This window comes from Cricetulus griseus, chromosome 2 (genome assembly GCF_003668045.3).
Source record: "Cricetulus griseus strain 17A/GY chromosome 2, alternate assembly CriGri-PICRH-1.0, whole genome shotgun sequence".
Taxonomy (NCBI): domain Eukaryota; kingdom Metazoa; phylum Chordata; class Mammalia; order Rodentia; family Cricetidae; genus Cricetulus; species Cricetulus griseus.
Window position 1 is genome coordinate 432,404,210 of NC_048595.1, and position 24,816 is coordinate 432,429,025.

The following is a 24,816-nucleotide window of genomic DNA, read 5'->3' on the forward strand; positions in this document are numbered from 1 at the left end:
CAGTAATTACAGCTGTTACTGCCAATAGTAGACTGCCATTAGTATGAGGCTGACAAAGAAGCAAGCTGTTAACCACATCCTTCACCTCCCCCTTGTTTCTTCTGACACTACTCATTACAGGGCTGGGATGTCCCAGATGTTCCGTGTAGGTCACTATTCCTTATATTTGGGGGAACTGAGACTCAGAATGGTGAAATGCATGTCTATACTCGCAGCACTCAGGAAACCGAAGCCAAAGCTCAAAGCCAGGGACAGTCACAGACTCAAAGCCAGACTGTGCCTTGTAGTCTATTCAAGGACAGCCTGGGCTAGCATGTTAGACCCTATCTCAAACAAACAAATGAACAACAACAACATCAGTTTTCTGATAGCTTGGGTATGATAGCTCATATCTGTAATTCAATGCCCTGGAAGATGAGGCAGGAGGACTGGCAAATTTAAAAGAGCCTAGGTTATACAGAGTGACCCTACTTCAAAACACACACACACACACACACACACACACACACACACACACACACACACACACACTGCCTTGAATGTTCTAGTCTATGATCCAATGGCCTCATCACTTTGGGCCTCTGAGGAGAGGACATATGTGGCACAGAGTATGAGCAAAATTGAAAGAGTCTGGGTCCCACAGTCCCTTCCAAGGGCATTCCTCCGGTGAACTAAAGGGCTTGACTGGTCCCCATCTCCTAAACATTGTGGTTCCTCCCAATAGACTCACCCTATATACTATGTCTTTAAGTCTCTGAGGGACATCCAATGTCCCAGTCATAACAGGAGGACTTTGTTTTTCGTGTGTATTGAATTCAAGCCTTAGCATGCTAGTTAAGTGCTCTGCCTCGATGGTACTCCTCCAGTCCCTTGTGGGATGATTCTGAAGAGGTTCCCAGTCCTGCATGCTCTATCCATATTTCTTTCTCCATCTTGAGACTTGGAGTTGATAACTCATGCATCAATAAGTAAGAGGCCCCCTGGCTGACTTATATGCCATCCTATAGCCTTCATCCAGCAGCTGGTGGAAGTGGAAGCAGACCCCATAACTAAACACTGAACTGAAATGGAATCTAGATGCAGAGAAGGAGGAGAGATGAGCAAAGGAGTCAAACCAGGCTGGTGAAACCCACAGAAACAGCTGACCTGAACAAGGGGGAAGTTTGGCTCCCAGACTGATCCAGACCCAGAATGTGGGTGTCAGTGAGGAGACTTCGGAATTTATCCCTAGCATAGGAATAGACTTTGGGAGCCCATTCACATAGAGGGATACTCCCTGAGCCTAGTCACAAGTGGGTGGACGTAGGCCCTATCCCAAAGGATATGACAGACTCTGAAGACACCCCTATGCAAGGCCTCACCTTCCCTGGGGAGCAGAAAGGGTATGGGATATGTAGGGTGTTAAGCTGGGTGTGGGGGGAGGCAGAGAGAACTGGATTGACATGTAAAATAATCTTGTTTCTAATTTAAATAAAAAATTGGAGAGAAATAAAAAAAAAAGTCCTCCTGGAGCTCAAACACCCTGCTAAGACAGGAGAAACCATAAGATCCCAGGCCTCTCTCCCCAGAGTCACTAAGCCTCAAGCTTTGCTCTGTAGAGAATCGCTGAGGGGACACTCCACAGCTTCACTGCCCAGTCAACGGGCCCAGTGCAACACAGGTACAGTCAGTCCAAAGGCTCCCAGTGAGGTGGCAGTGGCCTCAGACTACTGCAAAGCTGGTTTCAGTTTTGTCTCCCGAGCTTCCTCATCTGTACATGGAGGCGACAGCCGAGGATGACTCCGTGTCATTGTGAGAGCTAGCCACAAATATACCTAGAAAGTGCTTACTAAGGTGCCGGTGGTGTCTAGAGCACTGAACCAGAGTGAACAGCTCTGGTTGGAACCACAGTTGGCGAAGCTGGTCCTGCAGCAGCATGTAGCTCTCCCTTAGATCCTGTCTGCTCAGTGGGACCAGTGGAGAGCTCAGGTTCTTTCCCTTTCTACCTCATTATACAAGTTGCTATGTGAGTTTCTTTTCAGTTCACTTTGTCCCAAATACTCAGTGACTTGCTTCCAGCCAATCCCTGATAAGAAGGCAGAGGACACATTTCACTCTTATGCATTAATGAATATAAGGAATTTACATTAATTAACATGCTCCATTTTTTTAATATAATGACTGCAAGCTTTGGATTATTTATTAGTTAATGAACAGTTAATTATTAGACTACTAGAGGTGGCTTCCTTGCTCATAGGAATCCACCCACAATTATTTATTTCCTTGTTAAACCTGCTGAAGTTTTCTCAAGTCCCTTCTTTGGTCTAGCATGGCGCAAGACAGACATTCACAGGTATGGAGTGGGGCTGGTCCTTCTGCCATACATGTATTTATAATCTAGCGTTGGAGCCAATAGGCAGGTAGTACATACCAGAAATAGAATATCTGAAAAGCTGGCAAGGTCCAGGCCTGAGCCAGGGGCAGGGATAGGGATAGGTTAGAACTGGAAACATTCCTGGCAGGGAATTCATGAAGATACTGAAGAAGGAATATTTAACCTGAAATCTGAAGGGGGTACAGCCAGGTGGGGTATTGGGAGAGTACCTGAATGAAGGCAGGTGGGGTCGGAGCACAGAAGGCGGCAGGTGGTACAAGGTCTTTGTCCCAGGTAAGCCTGGCCTATGGATTCCAGTAAGAAGCCAGGTTGTGTAGAACAAGAAGCTTCTTTTTCCTTTCCAAACAGCATTTCTGAACTGACGCTGGGCCCACTCTCTCCTACCATTTCTCTTTGAATTCATTTGCAAATTAAAAATAAATAAATAAATAAATAAATAAATAAATAAATAAATAAATAAAAGGCCTCAGCCCTTGTCAGCAGGAACCCAGCCCACAACTCAATATGCAGCAAGTGAAACCCTTTTCTCTTGGGAGGTGGTTACTGGGAATGGCCCACACTTTTCATTGCCGCCGTCCAGTCATCATTCAACATGGGCCTAGACGACCCTGCTTCAAACCTACACTTTCAGGCAAAATGCCATGTGGGTATTAGTTTAGAGATGGATGTCTGATCAAATGAACCGTGTCCTGGTTTTGTCGTCAACTTTAAAAACTGGGTTCTAACAGTCTTGCGAGATTTAAAGACCAAGCTTTTTTTTTTTTTTTTTTTTTTTTTTAGATCAAAACATGGTAGTGGGGACATCTAGTGTTCATTATGAGTAAAAGCTGCCAGTAAAAATCTATTATAATTTTTCTTGTTTTTTTTTTTTTCCTTTTTTCCCCTCCCTCTCTTTCCTCCCTTTCTCCCCCCTTACTCCCCAGCCCACATTTTATCTAAAGCAACTAAAGCATTCTATGGGGGAAAATATTCTTTATGTACCAGGAATACTCAAAAACATCTTCCCCAATTCAGTATACATGGTTGGTGCCTTTCCAAACACAAGGAGCAGGAGCAGGATTTAGTGATCTCCTTCGGACTTCTGATGCGAGTCAGAGTTCGTAAATTTCAATTTTTCAAAATCTCATCACTGCGATTTCTGTAAGTCTGTGATTCGGTGCAGTACTGGGTGTGAGGCTGGGGTCCCTCTAATTACAGTGCCGGCTATCCTCGAATGAAAAGGCATAAAAAAAGAGGTCAGTAGGGAAATCAGAGAAGAAAGATTCAAATATGAAGCCCGGACACGTAATATGGGCTTCTCAAACTCCATTCCTCAGGACTGGAAATCTACGCTCCACTCAGCTCTATCCTGGCCTTGATTAGCTGCGGAGGAGCAAAGCCCTGATCCGACTGGAGCAATCCGGCTTTAAACTGCAGATCTGACCCAGTCTGGATCATAAAAGTGGACAAGCTTTCCTCAGAGGCTACCCGTGGCAGGCAAGGTTGAATGCACCCACAGGCTACAGCTTATTGCATTTTTGCTAGAGCACCCTCTGCTGGTAAGTTTTCGCCCAACCTGATAGACACACAATCAGAAGACATAATACTCTGGGGAGAGGCAACCAGAAACCCAGTCTTTGTGCCCTCCATCTCCTTTCCCAAGCCCTATACGAGCTACAGCATTTGTACTCTGTGTATATTCTGATTGATCAAGATGAAACTCACACTGAGACCCTACTGAGAAAAGGCTCCAGATTGCCCCAGCACCTTGCTATGCTATTCCGGCCATGGAAGTCCTCCGCCTTCCAGCTCCATTGTCCCTCCACTGTCCTTGGAGGGTTTCTCTCCCACTGTGCACTCTTGGCTACCCTTGGAGAGCAGCCTCATTCAAACCTCAGCCTTGTTCAGACTTCATGAGGTCCCTTTTTCAAGAAACTAGATAACAGCACTCTGGGTCTGAAAACCCATGCATGGCACTCCTACCATAGACCTGTGCTCTTTCTAGGCAGTGAACAAGGAATTCAGGATGGGGCCAGGCCGCGTCTCACTCAACCCCCCCCCCACACACACACAGAGTGAGCTTGGCCTCACAGCCTCCCATCCTAGGTGCTGTTTTCTTCTCTCTCTCCTCCCCAAAGCAACTTCAAGTCTCATGCCATCTCTGTCACTTCCAAGGGAAAGAAGAGAGAAAGGGAAAACTAGTACACATTCTTTATATCAGATTCCAAGCCAGCCACAGCTACTCGGCACGCTTTCTTCCTCATTATGCACATATTCTGCAGGTGATGAGAATGGCCAGCGTCCACAGTGGTTGCATAACTTGTGGGTGTTAACATTGCCAGGGATAACTAGAGATGGAATTTAAAGACAGTTGACTCTGGGGCCAAAGCCCAAGCTCAAGCTATTTGGATAATTCTGCATCCTGGAATCCCCAGACAGAATGAGAGGGTATATTTGGGAGTCAGAAAAAGTAGAATCTGAGAAATGCTTTGCTATCTGTGAAATAGGAATACAAATAATTGCCAACTCAGAACTTTCTTGAAAGGATTAAATAAAGTAGCCCAGGTTAAAAAAAAAATTAGCAGTGGACTTGGAAAAGAATGACAAGCCATAATAGCAATCCTGGCCCTGTTCCCTTCAACTCTGGACTCCGGTGACCCCACACTGGGCCTCACATAAAATAATCAGTAATATCAAGGCATTCAAAAAATGTTGGGCAACAGCAGCATTGAGGGAGAAGTGGTACATACCTCCGCACCCATCCACACAGGTTTGACCTCAGATATGCTGTCTCAACTCATGTGCTGACAGCAAATATTTGTACAACTTTGTATCCAGACAGGCCTGGACTCAAATGAACAGAATCCAAAACCATAGGCTGATGGCAAATGTGTTTGGAATAGAGAGAGGAGTTCAGTTCTTGTTCAGTTTTTTTTTGTTTTAAATGAATTGCCTGAAGTCCAATAGAGGAATTGCAAAGAGAAAACAGTAAGTTAGGAAGAATATGGAGCATTGAAAACACTGTGTGTCCAGATAAAGTCCTAACTCTTCCTCTGCTGAAGGGCAAGTCCTGAGTTAAAAACAGCATACCAGAAGATGCATACATACCATGTGTGCCTTGATTCTTAGGATATAAAAAGCCATTGTATGGAGGCATACAATTTCAACTTTAGTTTTATGTAAATATGGTCAACTAGAAAGGAACATTCTTCTTGAAGTTTTTTTAGGACTGTATTTACAAGGAACTAATATAAGAAAGGTTATAAATTAAAGTAAAAGACTGGCTTAAATTTGCATTTCTAAAGGATCTTTGGCACTGAATGTGGTTTGCATGAGTTCCAACTCACATCATTCTATCTGTATCTGTAATGCATCCCTAGGGATGTGTGTGTAAACACGAGTGTGAGCCAAGTAGCCCAAATACTCATTTTCTGTCACATACCTCCTCTTGATTTTTTTCCTAAAGTTTCTAAAAGGGGTTTTACTGTTAACAAAGCTTTACTCCCCAAGTATGAAATATGAACAAAGTACAGGGACATACAAGGATGGGAATGTTATATTGAAACCTATTGCTTTGTATGTAAGGTTAATATTTAAAAATTAATTTTAAAACAATTAAAAGCATTTTTTTTTAAAAGGACAGCTATTGACCACCGGAAACCTTAAGAGCTGTTGTTTAGCTGACTTCATAGATCAGAGGGAGGGTGACAAGACCAATTGAATCTACAAACAGAACCCTAGAGGGCTCAGGAGTCTGAGCTGGAGGTATCTCCGAAAACTAGGGTAGAAGGGAGACTACATTAGTGGGCAATAGAGTGGGACAGAGTGTGTGAGGCCTGGGTAAATCCTGAAACATGTACTGTGTCTTAAACTCTATCTTTAATAGGTGCTATGTGCGTGTCTATCTACTTTGCTCCAGGGCACAAGAATGTGGATACTCTCCTCTAAGCCTCCTATGAGACGGTGTCGGTGGAGTTAGCTACAGGGATAAGATGAGATGCAATTGGCCCTACCAACTCCTTTTTCTGTCTTAGAACCCAGGAAACAGGGATTCTGTACATTTCTGTATCTGGAAACATGAGTTGTCACTTTCTTACAGCCATTACTAACTCAGCCCCAGGGAGACTGGGAAAACTCCAGATCCAAAGGCCAGGACCACTGGCAGTTCCCAGGAAGCAGCCTGGCCACATGTCCCCACAAGGTGCAGTGACATTAGCTTCTTAGAGCTGTTTTGAAATATGGGCAGATAGCCAGTTGTCTTCAGACACTGCAGGTAAGCTCTTAGCATGAATCACAGGCAGAAACAAGCAGGGATCATGAGAGGGCTGATGGAAAGAGAAAAAAAGACGAGGCTGCCAAAGCTGCCCTTGGATTCTACAGAAAGACAGCCTGGGTTTTGCATTTATGCAACGAGGCCAGTAAAATGAAGGTGCTTTGAACATTCAGAGAGTAACAAAGAGTTCTGGGAAATCGCGTATCTAAAAGCCAAAATGAACTGTTCCATAGAAAATTATAACAGAGAGCTGAAGAAACCATCCAGAAAATAGAACTGATGACAAATCGATGGAAAGCAGGAAATGAGGGGGAAAACTGGAAGATCCATCAAAGATAAAAGAACAGAAAGAACAAAGAGAATGCATTGGAGACATCGTGAAATAATTCAGGGGCGTTCTCCAGAATTGAAAGACACAAACTGTCAGATTGTGGGGACCCACTGAGGAAAAGAAGAGCCATCTGAACACACTCCCTTGGCAGCTTCAGAATAAGGGGAAGAAAAGATCCTACTTATTTTTTAGAGTCATTATGTAATAAAACAAAATTGTGCTAACTGGGTTGTTTATGTTTTATTGTTTTGTTTGGTTAGCTTGACACAAACTCAGAAATATCAGAAAAGGCCGGGGCATTGGTGGCGCATGCCTTTAATCCCAGCACTCGGGAGGCAGAGGCAGGCGGATCTCTGTGAGTTCGAGGCCAGCCTGGTCTCCAGAGCGAGTGCCAGGATAGGCTCCAAAGCTACACAGAGAAACCTTGTCTCAAAAAACCAGAAAACAAAAAAAAAAAGAAAGAAAAGAAAGAAAAGAAATATCAGAAAAGATGGAATCTCAATTGAGGAATTGCCTCCATTAAACTGGCCTGTAGGCAAATCTGTATGGCATTTTCTTGATTTAATGACTGACATGAAAGGACCCAGGTCACTGTGGGTGGTACAAACCCTGACTTCCTTTTTAAAAAAGGATTTATTTATTTATTTATTATGCATATAGCACTCTGTCTACATGTGTAGAGGCTACCAGATCCTACTACAAATGGTTGTGAGCCACCATATGTTTGCTGGGAATTGAACTCAGGACCTTTGGAAGAGCAGTCGGTGCTCTCAACCTCTGAGCCATCTCTCCAGCCCCAAGCATCCCTGACTTCCTTTCATGGTGGACTACAACTGTAAGCTACAATGAACCCCCTTTTTTCCCTAGGTTGCTTTTGGTCATAGTCTTTATCACTGCAATAGAAACCAAACTAGGATACAGATAAAATAAAGGAAAGGAATCAGAAGGAGTTAAGTTCTTTATTTCAGTATGAGAACCCAAAAGACAATCCTTCAGCATGTTAAGAAAAAAAATCCATTCTATGATAATACAAACTGTCACTAAGTGTTAGTGAACAATAAAAATAGTTTTCTGATGTTCAAGGTATGCCAGATGCCATCCTCCGCCCCTCCAAAGCCATTTCTCCTCTCTTCCCTTCATAGGATTCCAGTACTGCTCAAGTAGAAGATTCCTTGATTTCAGCAATATGAATAAAGTTGTTTTTGTTTGGCTTTTGGTTTGTTTGTTTTGAGACGGTGTCTCACGGTGCATCCCTGGCTGGTCTGGCAGTCACTATATAGACCAGGCTTGCTGGAGTTCACAGAGATCTACCTGCTTCTGTCTTCCAGTACTGTAATTACTGTCATGCTCCACCACACCTGGCTTGGAATGAAGATATCTTGTTTGGTTGCTTTTTTTGTTTTTGTTTTGTTGAGACAGGGTTTCTCTGTATAACAGCCTTGGCTGTCCTAGAACTAACTTTGTAGACCAGTCTGGAGTGGAAATCACAGAGATTTCCTCCCAAGTTCTGGGATCAAAGGTGTGTGCCACCTCGTCTGGCTTGGATGTTTAAACCTCCAAGGACCTGGAATTTCCAGGGCATTTGTTGATTTTTTTCACAAGTTATATTTGAAATGTGGCTGTTATGACTGAAGACTGGTGCCAGACAGTGAGCTTGTCTCCCAAAGAAGCGTCACACAGTTCTGAGAACAGGGAACTGTAGCCGTCATGTAGCCTAGACAATGACAAATCAATGATGAGCAGGACCACACCTCAGCCAGGTCTACATAGTTACGAAAACTTCTTGTCCTCTCTTTAAACCTACACCTCATTTCAGGACCCTGAAGAGGGGTTTGGGAGAGGGAGTGTCACTGGGCCTCTGGATTTGCTCCTTTTCCCAATGTGCTCAACTATGACTGGTGCTCTTTGGCCTATTGAGGCTATCCAAGCAGCCTAGCTTGTATGAACAAATGTTTCCAGGAAGAAGCTGTACCTCCAAGGTGATCCTTCTGCAAGGCTTAATGGTTTCGGGGAGTTTAAATGTTGCAACACCAGAGACAAATAAATTATCTTGGGTCATCTTTAGCCCTCTTCAGGGCCATTGATTTCTCTCCCTTGTACCTGACCTAACAGCTTTGTGACCATTAGATAAGTTACTTGGGATGTAGAAAGGCAGTGGTAGCTTTCCTCTGGACAATATTAACTTAGCAGACTGCTAGCATCTACCAACCAAAAGCTGAGTAGCATCAGGCGTCTTCTGAGACTCTAACAGAGGGTTCCCACTTTGCTGCACCCTGCCTCTCTGATTGGTCCACCCATGTTCTCTGAAAAGGGTCTTTACTCATGAGTTTCTTTGTTGTGTTACTATAAAAACTTCTTCCACAAGGGAATATGGAATTGTAATTTCCCAAGGAATCTCTTACTGGTGGAAGGGGGAAAGCTGAAACCCTGGTATCAGCCGTAGGAGGAACTTGTCTCCCAGGAAGATATCTCAGAGAGTGTTGTCAGCTTGTAGACCACCTTGGAGGAGAGATGTTGAGGAGGATGTTCAGTGGTGGACAGACCAAAGGAGACATGGACTGCTTAGTTAAATATTCTTGCCCTCTATTTAAAACTTAACTGATAGGGAATGTACTACTGAGAGTTGAAGACAGATAGTTATGGTTATAGTTTTCTTCAGTTATAAAAGATAAGTTATTCTTTTTATTTAGACAGAAAAGAAGAGATGATGGGGAATGCACTTCTATGTATGTTTATCTTATTGATTATTGAATAAAGTACTGTTTGGCCAATGAGATAGCAAGTTAGACAGGACTAGGAGTCAAAGAGGATTCTGGGAAATGTAGTAGAGAAGTGGTGATCCAGGCAGGAAGTGACATAGCAAAGAGACTCATATTTAAGCAAGGAGAAATGGGGAGTGTCCCTTTTCCCCTTAGCCCCTCCAGCAGTGCCGTGTGAGCCACGGGCAAGAGAGGGCACCAGTGGAAGGCATCCTCTATAAGTCTTATAAAATATATAGATTTATGATAATTAAGACTGAGCTAACAGATGAGAATCCTAGTCATTGGCCAAGCAGCATTTGTACCTAATAGAAGTCTGTGTATTATTTTGTCCATCCACACAGCGAGCAGAACTCAGGCGGCTGGTGGAGACTGCCCATGTGGAGGTAGGGCTTGGGTGGCTTTTGGGGGAAAGATTTATTGTAACACTTAACCTTATGACAGCACCCCAAGATGGACTTGAGGTGGTCACTATTTGTTCTTCTTCTCAGCATGGCCATATTGAATAACCCCCTTTTCTCTGCTCTTCACTATCACTCACCTCTGTGATTGGCTTGTTGAGGATGAACAACCAAGCTTAACTTATTTGGGCTGCCAGGATCCAGGCTTTGACCCTAAAACCTTTAGCAACAAGATTCACCAACCAATTTAGGTAACATCTAATTTTCCTTCACTTCTGCCCAAGAAGAATATTTGTTTATTTTCATTGAACTAACTCTCATAAGGCCCCTGATTTCAGAAGAAAGTAGCTGGGCTTCAAGACTTACTAGAAGTAGGTGCACTGTCTTTTACGTTCCATTAAGCTTCAAGTTCCAGATACTAGGGGCAGACACCAGGTAACATCTGTAATGGTATTTTGCCTTCTGACTGCCACTCACCTTTGGATCTGGCTGTGTCTTGATTTTGAGATACTGGAAAGAGGTGTAAATAAATCAACCACTGCACACAGGAAACATTAGACTTCTCAAAAGGTTATCTTCATCTATGCCTTTTAAAAATCAGAAAAGGAAAATTTCTTCTTCTCATCTCCCCATTATGGGGTGAATAGCTAAAATTTACACAACTACAGTCTGCTTAATATTAGCAGGTAACAAATAAATGCTTTCTTAAATTTTTCTAAGGATCCATGTTGTAAGAGATAGACTGTCATGATCCATTTTCAATATGAGGTCAGAGTTCATCGGAGTTAGATGAACAGGGTGCAGTAGGCTCCTATCCCCTAGCTGGAAGCAGAGGCCATCTGATTGTCTCAGAAGTCACAGCAACAGAAAGTTACAGGTGGTCTGCTAAGTGACAGCCACAATCAGAAAAGGGATGCAGTCTCAAGATCCAGATTATTCATTAAGTAATGAATAATTATCCTGAAGCTTGGGGAAACTGGCAAGTCTCAGCCTATGGGAGGACAGGGATTTTTCACCATCCGGCTCTTTAAAAACCAACCCTGCATGAAACAACTGCGCCAGACATTTGTGTTTTTTCTCTATGCTGGCATCCCTCCCTGCAGAACTGTGTATTAAAAACTCATGCACTTTCACTAGTTCCTTGGAATTTGTTAATGTTTTTTCTCCCAACAGTGTGAAAGGTATATAGCTCACATTTTCAGATACCAGGCACAAACATTATTGTATAATTATAAATTTAAATTTTGAAATCAGACAACAGTGGTGCACGCCTTTATTCCCAGTACTTGGGAGGCAGAGGCAGGCAGAACTCTGTGAGTTTGAAGCCAGCCTGGTCTACAAAGAGAGTTCCAGGATACTCAGGACTGTTACACAGAGAATCCCAGTCTTGAAACCTCACCCCACAAAAAAAAGAAAAAGAAAAAAATGTAAATTATGGTTATAATTGTATATAAGGAGTTGAAAGGCCACTAAGTTGAAACATCTCTTTTTGTTTGTTTAATTTTTCTTTCTTGAGACAGGAACACACAATCCTCCTGCTTTGGCTTTTTGCATACTAGGAACAAAGATAGGCACTATGATTCTTGGCTGGGATATATATTTGATAATTTTCATTTGTTGGCTTTCATGTTATATTTGAAATATAACAGGAAAAAGAAACAAAAAATAAAAAACAAACTTTGAACTTATTAAAACCATGGGACTGATACCCAAGCTTTAAGGAGACAAAAGTTTACTTTGGGGTAAGGGATGGGACTATTTGAAAACACCTACAGATATTGAATAAATGTCCCCCATAGGGAGCATTGAACACTGGATCTTCATTGGTGCTGCTGTTTGTGGAAGATATGGGAGTGGAGCCTTGCTAGAGGAAGTATGTCACTGGAGTCAGGACTGGAGGGTTTACAGCATTGCTGCACTTCCTGATTCCCTGCTCTTGGTGTGAGGTTGAGAATATGATCAACTAGTTTCCTAGTCCCACCACCATGCCATGCAATCGTTATGATTCTCTACAATAAACCCTTTCACAAATGACTTTCAGACATAGGATTTCACCACAGCAACAGAACCGTAGCTATTGCGGCATCCCAAACTCAACAAAAGAGCTCTGTCAGGAACAGGGAAGCAAGCCACTCCCTGTGTTGTAATGTCTTTCCAGCTTATCACCATCCAGGCAGGAGATTTTATAGAGACAATTGTGCTGTCCAGTTGTTGAAACAGCGAACCCTAAAGAACTAAAATTCCCCAAGCAATCTCCTATGAGGGAAAGTAGAAAGGGCTGAAGCTCTCATGACAGCAAATGATAAACGTGTTGCCCACGAAGACTTCACACAGTGCTGACAACTTACCTGATGACTACCTTCCAAGACACACTGGAGCAGACATGATGGATCAGTGACAGGATCACACCCTGGCCAGGACTGCTTAGCTATGCATACCTCTTGTGCTCTCTTTAATCCTAAACCTCATGTTAGTAAATGAAAGCTATACTTGGGGAATTACTGGGTTCCCCTTTTATTCTCTCTCTCCCTCCCTCCCTCCCTCCCTCTCTCTCTCTCTCTCTCTCTCTCTCTCTCTCTCTCTCTCTCTCTGTGTGTGTGTGTGTGTGTGTGTGTGTGTGTGTGTGTGTGTGTGTAAAACACCCCTGGCTGTCCTAGAACTTGCTTTGTAGATCAGGCTGGCCTCAACCTCATGGAGATCTGCTTGTGCATGCCTATGCCACCACACCTGGCTTTAACTCCCAGTTTTTACCCTTCACAGTGTGACTACATTGAATCCTTTCTCTTCTTTTCACTGTTACTTGTTTCTTTAACAGATATAATGAGGATGGGTGGCCAGGACTACCTGAGGTCAGATTTGGACCAATAACTTCAGCAACACTCTGGGTGACTATTTTACAAGTAGTAGCATTTGGTTCCATTCTAAGTACAAATGATCAGTGCAAGATAACTATGCATTGTGCATGGAAATGCTAGCACCTGGCCAGCATCACCCACAAAACATAGACTGCTTATTCCTAAACCTATAAATTACCAAGGTAGACTGGGACCATAAGAACCCATGGGTTTATTAAAACTATACATGAAAATCCAGGCCCCCCAAAATCATTAAACACACCAGACTGAGGGAGAGTGCAATACCTGCCCCCCTTATCCCACGAAGAAGACACCTATCACTGTGATGGTGCTATGTGTGCATCAAGGAACTGACTTTAGTTTGGCATAATTGCAGGTTCCTGAAAAGGTCCACGGAATCATCAGTTTTCTGTCCACCCATTCTTCCATCTAGACCTGGCCCTAGGCCTGTCTCTGTGGTCCTGTTCTCTGTAGATTGCCTGGAAGCTACAGCTGCACTCTGTGCCTCCAGTGGCTCGCCAACTCAGACCTTGCTATTTCTCAGGTCAAAATCTATGGCTGTCTTAGACTCTTGATTTCTCCCAGACTTTTTATCCAGGGCATCAGGAAGTCACGCACATGCTCCCACCAAAATACATCCAACACATGATTCCCCTGTGTTTCCTGTCACCCCATCCTTGATTCCCCTGGCCAGCCACACAGCCTCTCCAGCACCATCTGTTTGTACACTTACCCCTTACAAACTGTGTGGAGCAGCTGCCAGAGTAGCCTACTCACAATGCCCAAGCCAAACCATGTTGGTCTGGCACCCAAGAAAACTGGCTTTGCAATCTTCCTGCATGATGAACCCCTGTCCCTGGCTGGAGGCTCTGGAGAGCCTCCCCTTCACTTGTCCCATTCTAGGTCATTGCTTTTCTCCAGACATACGCAGCATGTGGTGAGGGCCTGGATCCCTTGCTTTCCCAGGCATGTCTAGCCCCTTTGACATCACAGCACAACACTGTTGTATCCAATGTTCATGCATGAGAACTTTGTAGTCAAGTGTTTTGCATTGTAAGATAGAAAAGAAAGTTTCAATGTTTCACATAAGTTTACAACTTTGTGCTGGGCTTAATTCCTAGTTCCTTGGCCACATGCTGTCTGGGGCGAGGCTTCAACACACATGGGAGCTATTTTCTCTTCCCCAGACCCCTTCCCTTGTTTCCAGCTTTGCTATCTCCCTTGCCCTCCTTTGAATTCTTTGTACACTTGTCACTCTGCTCACAGTTTGACTTGGCAAGTTGCCCTCTCACCACACCCACCATCTGCCTTCCATCACCAGAAGCCTAGCCCTTTTCTTCACCTCCTTCCATTTATTACTTCCTGGAACACTGTACAAATGACCTGTTTGATAGGTCACTGTTTCTCTCTGCACTGTTTTCCCTCACCACACGGGGGAGCTCAGTCCTTCTTCACCAAGTGAACTGGGTGTCAGCAGAAACACAAAGCTGTGGGGCAATGGTGGCCCACGCCTTTAATCCCAGCACTAGGGAGGCAGAGGCAGGCGGATCTCTGTGAGTTTGAGGCCACCCTGGTCTACAGAGTGAGTGCCAGGACAGTCAGGGTTACACAGAGAAACCCTGTCTTGAAAAGCAAACACTCAAACAAAAACAAAACAACCAATAACAAAAAACCACAATGTTTAAAAGACAAAAACCGGGCTGGAGAGATGACTCAGAAGTTAAGAGCACTGACTGTTCTTCCAGAGGTCCTGAGTTCAATTCCCAGCAACTACAAGGTAGCTCACAACCATCCGTTATGAGACCTGGTACCCTCTTCTGGTGTGCAGGTATAGATGGAAGCAGAATGTTGTATACATAATAAATAAATAAAATCTTTTAAAAAAGAAATCTTAAAAAAAGATAAAAACCATGTGTAGTAGACAGTAGGTCATTACAGAGAATTCAGTAACTCTAAATATTTCAGAAAGTTCTAATCATGATGCACAACTTACAAACACTGTGAAATCCCAGGCCCTCTATATTTAGCCAGTATAATAATCTAAGTGTGATAATCCTATGCTGGGTTCAAAACTGGCATCAATATGGTTAAAAGAAAAAAACTTCAAAATCTTGGGTTGGTAGAGGGAAGAAATCTGAAAGAGAAAATGACAAGGGCTTTTGTCTGCTGGCTTCAATTGGCCCTTGTGGAAAAGCAGCTGGCTTCTTCAGGTGCCCCTCATCTGTGTTCTATCATTGTTTGGCACAGCTTTTCTTGGGGGAGATAGCTCTGCAGGCTGGCAGTGTGAACTTGGGAGATAGGAGCCCCATGTTCAGGATACTCTGACTTTAAAAGATTTTATTGTCCATAGCTTTGTGGGTCAGGAATCTGAGTTGTTCCAGAAGGTGTTGGCTGTATCTGCAGCAACTCAACCACTCAGCTGCACAGGATGTTCAGGCTCGGTGCTTGCACTGGCTGCCGACTGGAACTGTCTGGTTTCCCAAAGACAGATGTGAACTGTGTGACATTTTTCTGGCCTAGTCTCACAATCACATAGTTCCTTTTATCAGTTTCCCAGACAGTTACCAAGGTTGGCCTCATGAGTCATCACAGTCACTGAAGCTGGTCCAGTTTTAAGGGGAAAAAGAGATACCAGCCCTTCATAGGAGGAAGGTCGCAGTTCTGCGGAAATAGCTTGAGAAGTTCAACAGCACCCACACAAGCTCAGGGTGGAGTTCTTAGGGTCCCATGACAAGCAGAACCCCAAAAGTAGACTGCTGTTTTAGGATGACCAGAAATACCTCAGAACAGCTTCCATGGCCCCACCCTTATAACCCCACCTGTACCTCCATCTGACTACCACTCCCAGCCCTTGACAGATGTGCCAGCAGCTTGCCAGGGAAAGGGGGTGGTGGGGATGATGGCTATCAGGAAATCATCACCCAAACTGTCCCACTACGGGCTCACTTCCTGAGAGAATTCATGTCATTTATTTTTAGCTTATCCACAGAGAACCTGACTTGGACAAATTGAAGCACCACTATTATTTTATTATTTTAAACAACACTATTATTTTAAACAAGATTGACTGCTGTGCTTTAATGATCAACTTACAAAGGGGCTAAGGCTCAGTGAATAGCAAGTGTGTTCCTCTCCATCCACTCACCCTTGAACTCAGGGCTTTGTACTTCTCAGGCAAGAGCTCTACCACTGAACCACACACTCTTCAAACACCATTCAAACACCTTTGCTGAGCCTGACTTTTATGTTCATGAAGCTAGCCACAAATTCCCTATTAATAGAAGTTGGTGGGGCTGCCAAGATGTCTCAGTGGGTGAAGGCACTTGCCGATAACTCTGAGGACCAGAGTTTGATCCCGAGGACCCCACATGATAGGGAGAAAGAACCTACTCCTGGGACCAAGTTATCCTCTGCCCTCCATACATGTATGTACCTTAGCACCCACACATCTCCCCTCCAACAAATAATTGTAAAACTTTTTTTTTTTTACAAGTTAGAGAGATAATGACCAGGACAAAGATATAGCTGGAGAAAAATAGGTAGGGACATGAGACCCTTTTAGAACGTCTACTGGGAATGGGATAGGGCTGTGAGTGGGTTTACAGAGGACACCATGATTGGAGTCACGTTGCACCAGCTGTGTAGCTAACAGGAGCAGGGAGACTGATGACAATGGTGGCCTGCACATGGAGACAGAAGCTGTTTGGTGAGAAGTGGCTGTTACTGAGATATTTCTTGAAGGAACAGCTGACAGGCTTTGTGTTGAGGTTTGTGTCTGCAAGCCTGCCTAGGTTTATTTATCAGTGATTATTATTCTTTTAGTTAGTGTGCAAAATAATGCTTCTGACTGCAACAACTTGAGGAAGACTGCACAAGAGTTTCTTCAGATTCAGCATCTCAATGAACGGGAAGAAAGGTACTTAGTTCTGTGAATAAGGGGATGACATCTAAGAGATCTAGGAAATCAAAGGATTAAAGGCTTTCAGGGCACGGAGGACACAGACAGGCTGACTCCTACTTCAAGAAGCTTCCATGCAAAGGAAGAAGTATGTGTGCTACTTGTTACCATGCATGTGCTAAGTCTCAGGACATTGGTCCAAGTAACAGACTGGGGTGTAGTTTAGTGGTAGACATGTGCTTAGCATGTTCTGGGCTTCCGGTGCTAGCACCGCCCCAACAAACAAACAAACAAACAAACAAAAACAAGCATGTGGCATCTGGCTCATGTGAAGATCTATTTCTAGATTTTTGAGGAACCTCCATACTGGTTTCTGTAGCGGCTGCACCAGTTTGCATCGCCACCCACAGTGGATAAGTGTTCCCCCTTTCCCACAGTGACACTAGCATTTGGGATCCTTTGGTTTTCTCACTGGCATAAGACAAAAATCTCAAAGTTTTAATTTGTATTTCCCTAAGAGCTAATGGTGGTGAACATTAAAAACTAAAATTAAAAATGTGTGTAGGCCAACTTCTGGGCTTCTGGTCTATTGCCGAGATGTAACAGGCTGTAATACAAGTTTCTGCTGCCAAGCCTGCCCCATCATGATGCATTCCCTAAAACCCAGACTCAGAGTAAATCCTCTCTTCTCTAAAATGCCTTTGCCTCCTCTTTATTGCCAGTATGTATTTTGTTTGTGATTATGGGTATGTGGGTGAGAGTGAGGGACATGGCATGCATGCGTGAGTGCAGGGGCCACTCGGAGGCCAGAGGAGGGCACAGGCTCCCTTAGAGGCACCGTTTGTTATGAGTAGCTTGAGTGGGTGCTATGAACCAAACTCAGGCCCCTGCCAGAGTGGTATCTGTTCTGAGCTGCAGAGCCATCTCCCCAGCACCAATTCTTTCCTCCTTTAGGGTGCTTATCGGAAATGAGAAAATATAATTTCATGACATGAAAACAGAATACTGCTGTACAAACTAGAATACACTGCTGTTGAAACCTACAGCCCTCTCCTCCCCCGCCCCGAATCCCGAGCACCTCTACCCCGGTGAATGCAAACAACGAAGCTGCATTTCTTGCTCATGGTGCATCCATCTTAGGCCCAGAGCGAGATTGTTCTACGGTTGGCTCACAGTGTCACACTCCCTTCTCCATGTGCTCAAAACACACAGCCTGACATACGCGGCAATGAAAAATGGTAATGTATCACAAACGCTAGAAAGACGTACAAGGGAATTTTCATGGTGCCTTTTCTGAGTGGTAGGAGTAGACTATTGGAACAGCACTGTGTTTTATATCATTTAAGTAGAACCTAATTTTTTGTTTGCTTTTTTTTGCTTTGTTCAGCTCCTTCTGCCTATACCCTCCAAGTACTGGGATTACAGGTGTGTGTTACCATGCCCAGGTCCTTTTCTATCATAAAAACGTTTGATGCTGAGAGGAAAGACAGTCATGTCCAGTTTTGAGAAACACATAGTAATTGACCAGTTAGGCCAATATCTTACTGCATTAGAGGATGATTTAGTTCTCTTGGGTCTGACCCCCGTATCTGACTTTGCAAGGCTGAGCTGTGAACATGCAAATAAGAGCTGCGTTCAGGATCTCTCCTCTATGCAGCTTTGTGCAGAGTTATCCTGAGCTACACTGACTGGTGACTCATCAAAGTATCCCAGACTTCAGTAGAGACCACACCACCCTCCCAGTCACCCATGCAACGGCACATCATGCTAGCACTGTAAGACAGGGTACGTGGAGAAGGTGCCTTGCCTTTAAGTCAGACACTCGGACAGATGGGCTCTTCTTCCCTGTGTCATCTGTAAAATGAAAATGGAAGATAAACTTGAGGGGTGATACTAGAGTTTCAAAAGATAATGCCGGTAACTTGCCCAGAGCACATGGGATGCCAAGTAAGTGTAACACAAACATAGACATGTCCTATGCTACGTCCAGAGCAAACAGAACAAAAACAAATGAAGCAGCATGATAACAAGCAAGGGAGATTTTATTATATGCATATTCTCAAAAAAAAAAAGAAAAGAAAAGAAACCCAACAAAAAAAGTCCCACAAAAACGAACCCACAAATAGAAGGAAAAATTTCCCAGTTGCTCTGGGATACACAGGGCACAGTATTACATGGAAACACAGCTGGACAAGGACAAATTGAATTACTTAATGTCACCTTTTGCTTCCCAAGTCAAAAAAGGCTACAGAATGAAACACTTGAAATTGTTCTCTGATAGAAATTTGCTACACAATTAAACTTCAACTTATTCAAAGAGTTATTATATAGTAAACTGCAGAAAATAGACGAGGCATTCAATAATTTGCTCACAATTAACAATAAGCAGTAGACACTTTCAGAAATTAGCATGTATTACTTATTTGTTAAGCCTCCCATTTATAATGAGCAGATCGTTGTCAATAATAGTAACTGGATTCTTGTCATTTAGGAGATATCAATAGTACTTTCATAAAACACTGATTTTCAAAAATATCTTCTTGGGTCTGAGTTGCTATTCTATTTATTGTGTATTTGGGTCAACTGTGACAGTTTAATAAATATAGATGCTAACAAAATGAATCATTGTGAGGGAGAACAAAGTGACAGACTCTACAGCATGTGTTTGTTGATGTCCTCTAGGCAGCAGTCAAGTGCAGGACATAGTAAACAGTTACGACCTCGTGAATAGTAAGTGGTTTCTACCAATGCACAGGCCTATTGCTATCACTGGGACCATCTAGTACAGGACCACTGAAGAACATGTTGAGAATACAGACTTGCATCACTTTTTTACACACTAAACAAGTTCTAAGGTCAAGGCTCTTCTCTAACATTCTGTACTTCTTGATCCTTGTTTGTACAAATTAACTTTAGAATTTGGAGATGGAAAAGATGGTAGCTGTTACTTGAGGAACTATCTTAAGAGACCCATTTTGCAACAGAGTCCAAATAAGGCAAAAAGCATGAGCCTTACTGTCCCTTCCTCATGTGACCAGTCAGTAAACTTGAGAATATAATTTTCACCCTCTATAAAAAATATGACTCCATTTGCTACCTGACATGTGACATACAGGAAGAGCCTGGCAACGAACACTTTTGAAAGACGTGATCACAGACCCAAGTGAGGAGCAAACTCTATTCAAACAGTCTGCATTCCTTCCTAAGGTCCCCTGCCCTAATTCTTCTTTAAATATAAATTTCTTCTTTGATTTCTATTAGCCCCTTAGAAAGCTCAAACTAACCTCATGCTCTCTATGACACACAGGGTTTAATACCAAGAAGCTTTCAAAATAAAAAAAGCTTGAAAAGTACAGAGTATTCAGTTCAATCTACCACAGATGTCCAAAAGTCACATTTTATAGACATTTTTAGGAAAACAAAACCCACAGGGCTCCGCACTATTCCACAGGGCAATGACTCGATCATGTTCTAGCTTCCTTTACATAGGCAGAACCACGGACTGAACTAAAGTAAGCAGACCTCGGAGAATGTTCTATATTGTGGTTTCAAAGCTTCACTCAGTCTCCTTTCCAAAGCACATTAGCAATACATATCTTCTAGAGTGTAAGCAGAACCTAGTGAAGGGTCACCAGTTAAGGCGCCATGACAAAAATTCAAAGGGGACGACAAAACCCTTTGGTACTACTTCTGATGATAAGAGCTTTCAGTGCAAAGCTAGAACCCAGTATGCCCGGCTGCCTTTCCTTTCCTCATTATCTGTGTCATGGCCATTGGGACATCATAGTTTTACTGCCTGTTGTAAACTTTTCCCTCCCTGTAAGCCATGTTAATATAGCATATTTAGTCCCTTAGTACTATCAGGCCAAATGGCCCTGGTCTTGATGTAATTCAATACAGAACAGCAGCAAGATTTTTTAATCGATACACATTAGCAAGAGTCACAGAGATGCTGTGCCCATTCATTATTTAGCCTTTCCCACTGGCTCCCACAATTCTACTGGAATAGTTTGTGCTACTGTTAACACAAACATATATAAACATCTGAACAGTCACTGAAGGCTTTCCAGCCCCTTCTGCTCCTCATCCTGGCAATCTGGTGAAAATACATTTTGTACATCAGCTTTCCCACATATAAAAAGTGTTTACAAGTTAGGGATTACTGCACAAGACCTGACTGATAATTTCAGCAATGGGCCACCAATTTCTTCCTATGAAACATGAACAACAACTAGTCACAACTACAACGTAACACACTATAAAAGCTCCAGAGTACTTTTTCAGAGGGGCATAAATTGCTACCATATCACAGGGGCTCCTCTTGGGAGTGCAAACAAATGTATCTGTTAGCAAGATTGGGCTGTTCCATGGACCAGGCTGATGGCATCCATCACCACCATGCTGGTAGCTGGGTTTGCCATGCGTCATGACTAGCGATGAGGAAACACATGTCAGGAGGCTTGTACAACAGCACCATAAAAAAGGCTTTGTCCACGGAGTGGGTCTGGGAGAAAGGGACAAATGTCTTTGTTATATGATAACTGTAAAGGTTCACCCAGGGGACACTGGCTGGGAGAGAAACAACTGCAGTGAGCCAAATCCAAGAGCAGATATGACTCAACCTGACGGCAAGAGGTACCTGGAAGTTGTGCATCAGCAACTCATTGTGGAGAACATTCCCATATGGCCAGCCCACAGGGAGGAAGCTTGGGTTCCTTGCACCCTACCAACTCCCCTGAGGAAGAGAGAAAGCCCTTCCTCCAACTCCTGCTTGATCAGCAGAAGGCCCTCAGGGCCTCCAAGGATCCTCTCAGTAGACTCCATGTGTGTTCATAGGCTTGCATTCTAAGCATTCATCTTTTTTGTTAAAAAAATTTGCCTCTAAAGCCTTCATTTGCTGGATTACTCCTCCTTACCCATTGGTTCAATGTTCATGAGGCAGTTTTGCTGAGGAAATACCATTCCTTAGGAGACCATTATGAACAGACCTTTTAGGTGTTAGTCCCCACAGATAATTTCCACAAATACCCCAAAACACACTTTTTTTTAACATATTTTTTTCTTTTTAAAAATATTGATTTGTTTCTTAGGTGGTTACTGTCCATTTACATGACAGTGGCTGTTGAGCTACATGAAAGGGTTTTGTTTCATGGAGGTCGCTGTGCATACGCAAAGTGTAGCAGACATCACCCATCTCCAGGATCAGTGGGGAGAAAATCCAGTTGCCAGGCTGCAGCCCACCACGGGAGTCATATCCCATATCTACAAGGAAAGCACACAGAGAATACACACTTACCATTGGGTCTCATCTCAACAGTCAGCACTGATAGACTTGCCTTTTTTTTGGCTAGAAAAACCTCCTTAAGACTTATACACAAACAAAGCAACGAAAACAAAACAAAACAAAACCCCCCAAAACAAAAACACCTCTAAGTAGCATCTTGAAACCTGAAAACAATATAGTAAAACAATGTTTTACTATAATGTCTAAGAATATAAACGATTTCAGTTTCACAACTCAACTAAGTATACAATACTTATTTTCAACTTCTGCTTGTGATCTAGAGATTAATTAAAAACACATGATTATTTCTCACAAATAGGAGAGGATGTAAAGGAACATTAGCGAAGAAGAAAGGAAATGCTGTAGACAAGGATTGGCAAAGACCCAAGTCAGATGGGAGGAGAAACATTGAGGCCAGCTCCGAATCCACAGGACTTAGGCACCTGGCCCTCACCATCAGGACCCAGAGTGACTCCCCTTCAGGATAAATATATTGGATTAAGGTCTCTTTATTTCAGAGGACAGCAGGGTGAAACACAGGCCAGAGCTAGGTTAAGAACCCAGCCAGCGCGGCCAGAACAAAAAGGGGCCCGCGTCCCCACGTGCAGCCCCTTAAGAAAAGCTCCCTTACGTCACCCCGGCTTTCCTTCACCACGCCCCTCTGGGCGAGTCCCCAGGTCCACCTGGTACCTGCCCCAGGACTATTGGGCGGGGCTAGGGTGACTCCCTACATATATAGGAAATCACAAACGTCTGCTCAGTCACTCGGGACTTTGAGCAGGTACTCAGTTGATTCTGAAAAGCAAAGGTGACTGGCAATGGCATTAGAAATGTCTTGAAGCCCATTCCATGCCTTAAGGATGCTACCAGGCCAGCTTACCTTTACAACTCGATCTGTCCCACAGGTCACCATCAGTCCCCTTGCAATGTCCATGGACATATGGGAAATGTTGTGTTTTCCTTCATGAAATGTTGCTAGAGAAGTCCGACTAACAAAGAGAAAGGATCAATGAAACATACTGACCACACCCAGAGCTAAAAGAGAAATGATCCTTTAGCAAGATAGGTGGCTGACGCTGACACACAACAAGGGTGTTAACATTAGCTTCTAAAAAATAGCAATAGTTTTAAAGTTAAAGGAATACAGAAAAAATAATAATAAGGCTGTCTGAACAAAAGGTTTCATAAGGCCTAAGAGTGTAGCTCAATGGTAGAGGGTTTGCCTAGAATTAATGAGGCTCTGGTGCCAGTGCTAGGACATCAAAGAGGTGGAGAAGGGGTTAAGATACTCAGCCTAAAAATAGCTGGTTGTTTTCACTGGAAAGACTGGCATATGAACATAAAAAACATGAGCCTATAACATGAAAGAAGACTAGCTCTGGTGGAGACTGGGCAAAAATTATTAGTAAGAAATGCCCCTAAACCTCTGCCACCCCTAAGAACCACAAGGTAGCACTCAGCTCTGTAGCCAGTAGCATCACTCCCTCCCATTAGTTCACTGACCATCATGAGCAGGGACACAGGCCTCTGCTACTGCAGCCATGGCTCCAGGAGAGAGGAAGGATAGTGGTGATTTTTCTCCTATAGGATCTGCCCACATCAGGGCATGTCTGATGACATTATAAAGTATTTGAAGAAAGAGCATAGGTCGTTACAGTCTTCTGAGTAACAAAATTTGCATGAGTGGACAAAGGTCAGCTAGCTCAACCATTGCTTTCCCCTTACATAAGAACATGTCTCTGCACAGAGCCCCGTGAGATGGGCCCTAGCAGACTACTCCTAGCCACCCCCATAGTACTCAAAAAACAAACAAACAAACAAAAAAACTGTCCCAGACAGTAGAACAGCTTGAGATAAACACTAGTAGCCCCAAAGTCACAAAGGTAGGGTAGGAACTTCTCAAAAATGTTTATGAGGACTGGCAAGATGGTTTGGCAAGTTAAGGCATTTTTTTCCTACCAGTTTGATTCTTAGGAACCATATGGTGGAAGGAGAAATTCTTAGGAACCATATGGTGGAAGTTGTCCTTGAATCTCCACACCCAAGCTGTGACACACACACACATGCCCAACCCATGAATAAAACAAATGTAATTAAAAGCAAACAAACAGAAATGGTTTATGACATTCCAGAGATAAGCACATGGGTAGAAATCTAGATCCTTCCTCAGGCTGCCCACATTCAGATGCCCATCAAACAGAGGGGGCAGGACACAGTGAGACAAACAGCAGCAGGGACTCACTCTTCATCTTTGATGGAGTCATAACAGGAATCACAAACTCGGACCTGGAACTCGAAGCCCATGACCGGGTAACTGGACCGCTTGCTGCTGCACTTCCCGCAGACGGCCTGCCCACACTTTCTGCAGTGATGCTTCCAGGGTGGAGGGAGACAGGAGTTAGCTGTGCTTCATGGGAAAGCAGGGGAAATAGGGCCAAGGAGAATCCACTGGCTATACCCCCAACATTCACTGTCTCATCAACTGACACTCGATACGCTCAATTTTATCAAATGGCAACGGTTTCCAAAAATAAAAACAACCAGAACAACCCTTCCTTGCTTGCTGGACAACAGCTGGGTCTGTTGTTCCACAGTGCCTGGTCTGCAATAAGCAGCAATATTCAAAGCAAACTGAAGTTCTTTTAGGAACCCAATCGCTGGA

At 43.5% G+C, this 24,816-nt stretch overlaps 1 protein-coding gene across 1 annotated transcript in view; it reads right to left on the reverse strand.

The window, feature by feature from the left end:
* Positions 1–18,894: 18,894 nt before the first annotated feature.
* The window catches only part of Wdfy1 (WD repeat and FYVE domain containing 1), a 48,751-nt gene continuing 42,829 nt past the window's right edge, over positions 18,895–24,816 (reverse strand). Inside the window, exons 10-12 of the mRNA XM_027397348.2 lie at positions 24,397–24,527; positions 23,035–23,143; positions 18,895–22,132 (exon numbers count right to left, since the gene is read on the reverse strand). Coding sequence (XP_027253149.1) covers positions 22,073–22,132; positions 23,035–23,143; positions 24,397–24,527 — 300 coding nt within the window. The 3' untranslated portion in view covers positions 18,895–22,072. The remainder of the gene's footprint in view (positions 22,133–23,034; positions 23,144–24,396; positions 24,528–24,816) is intronic.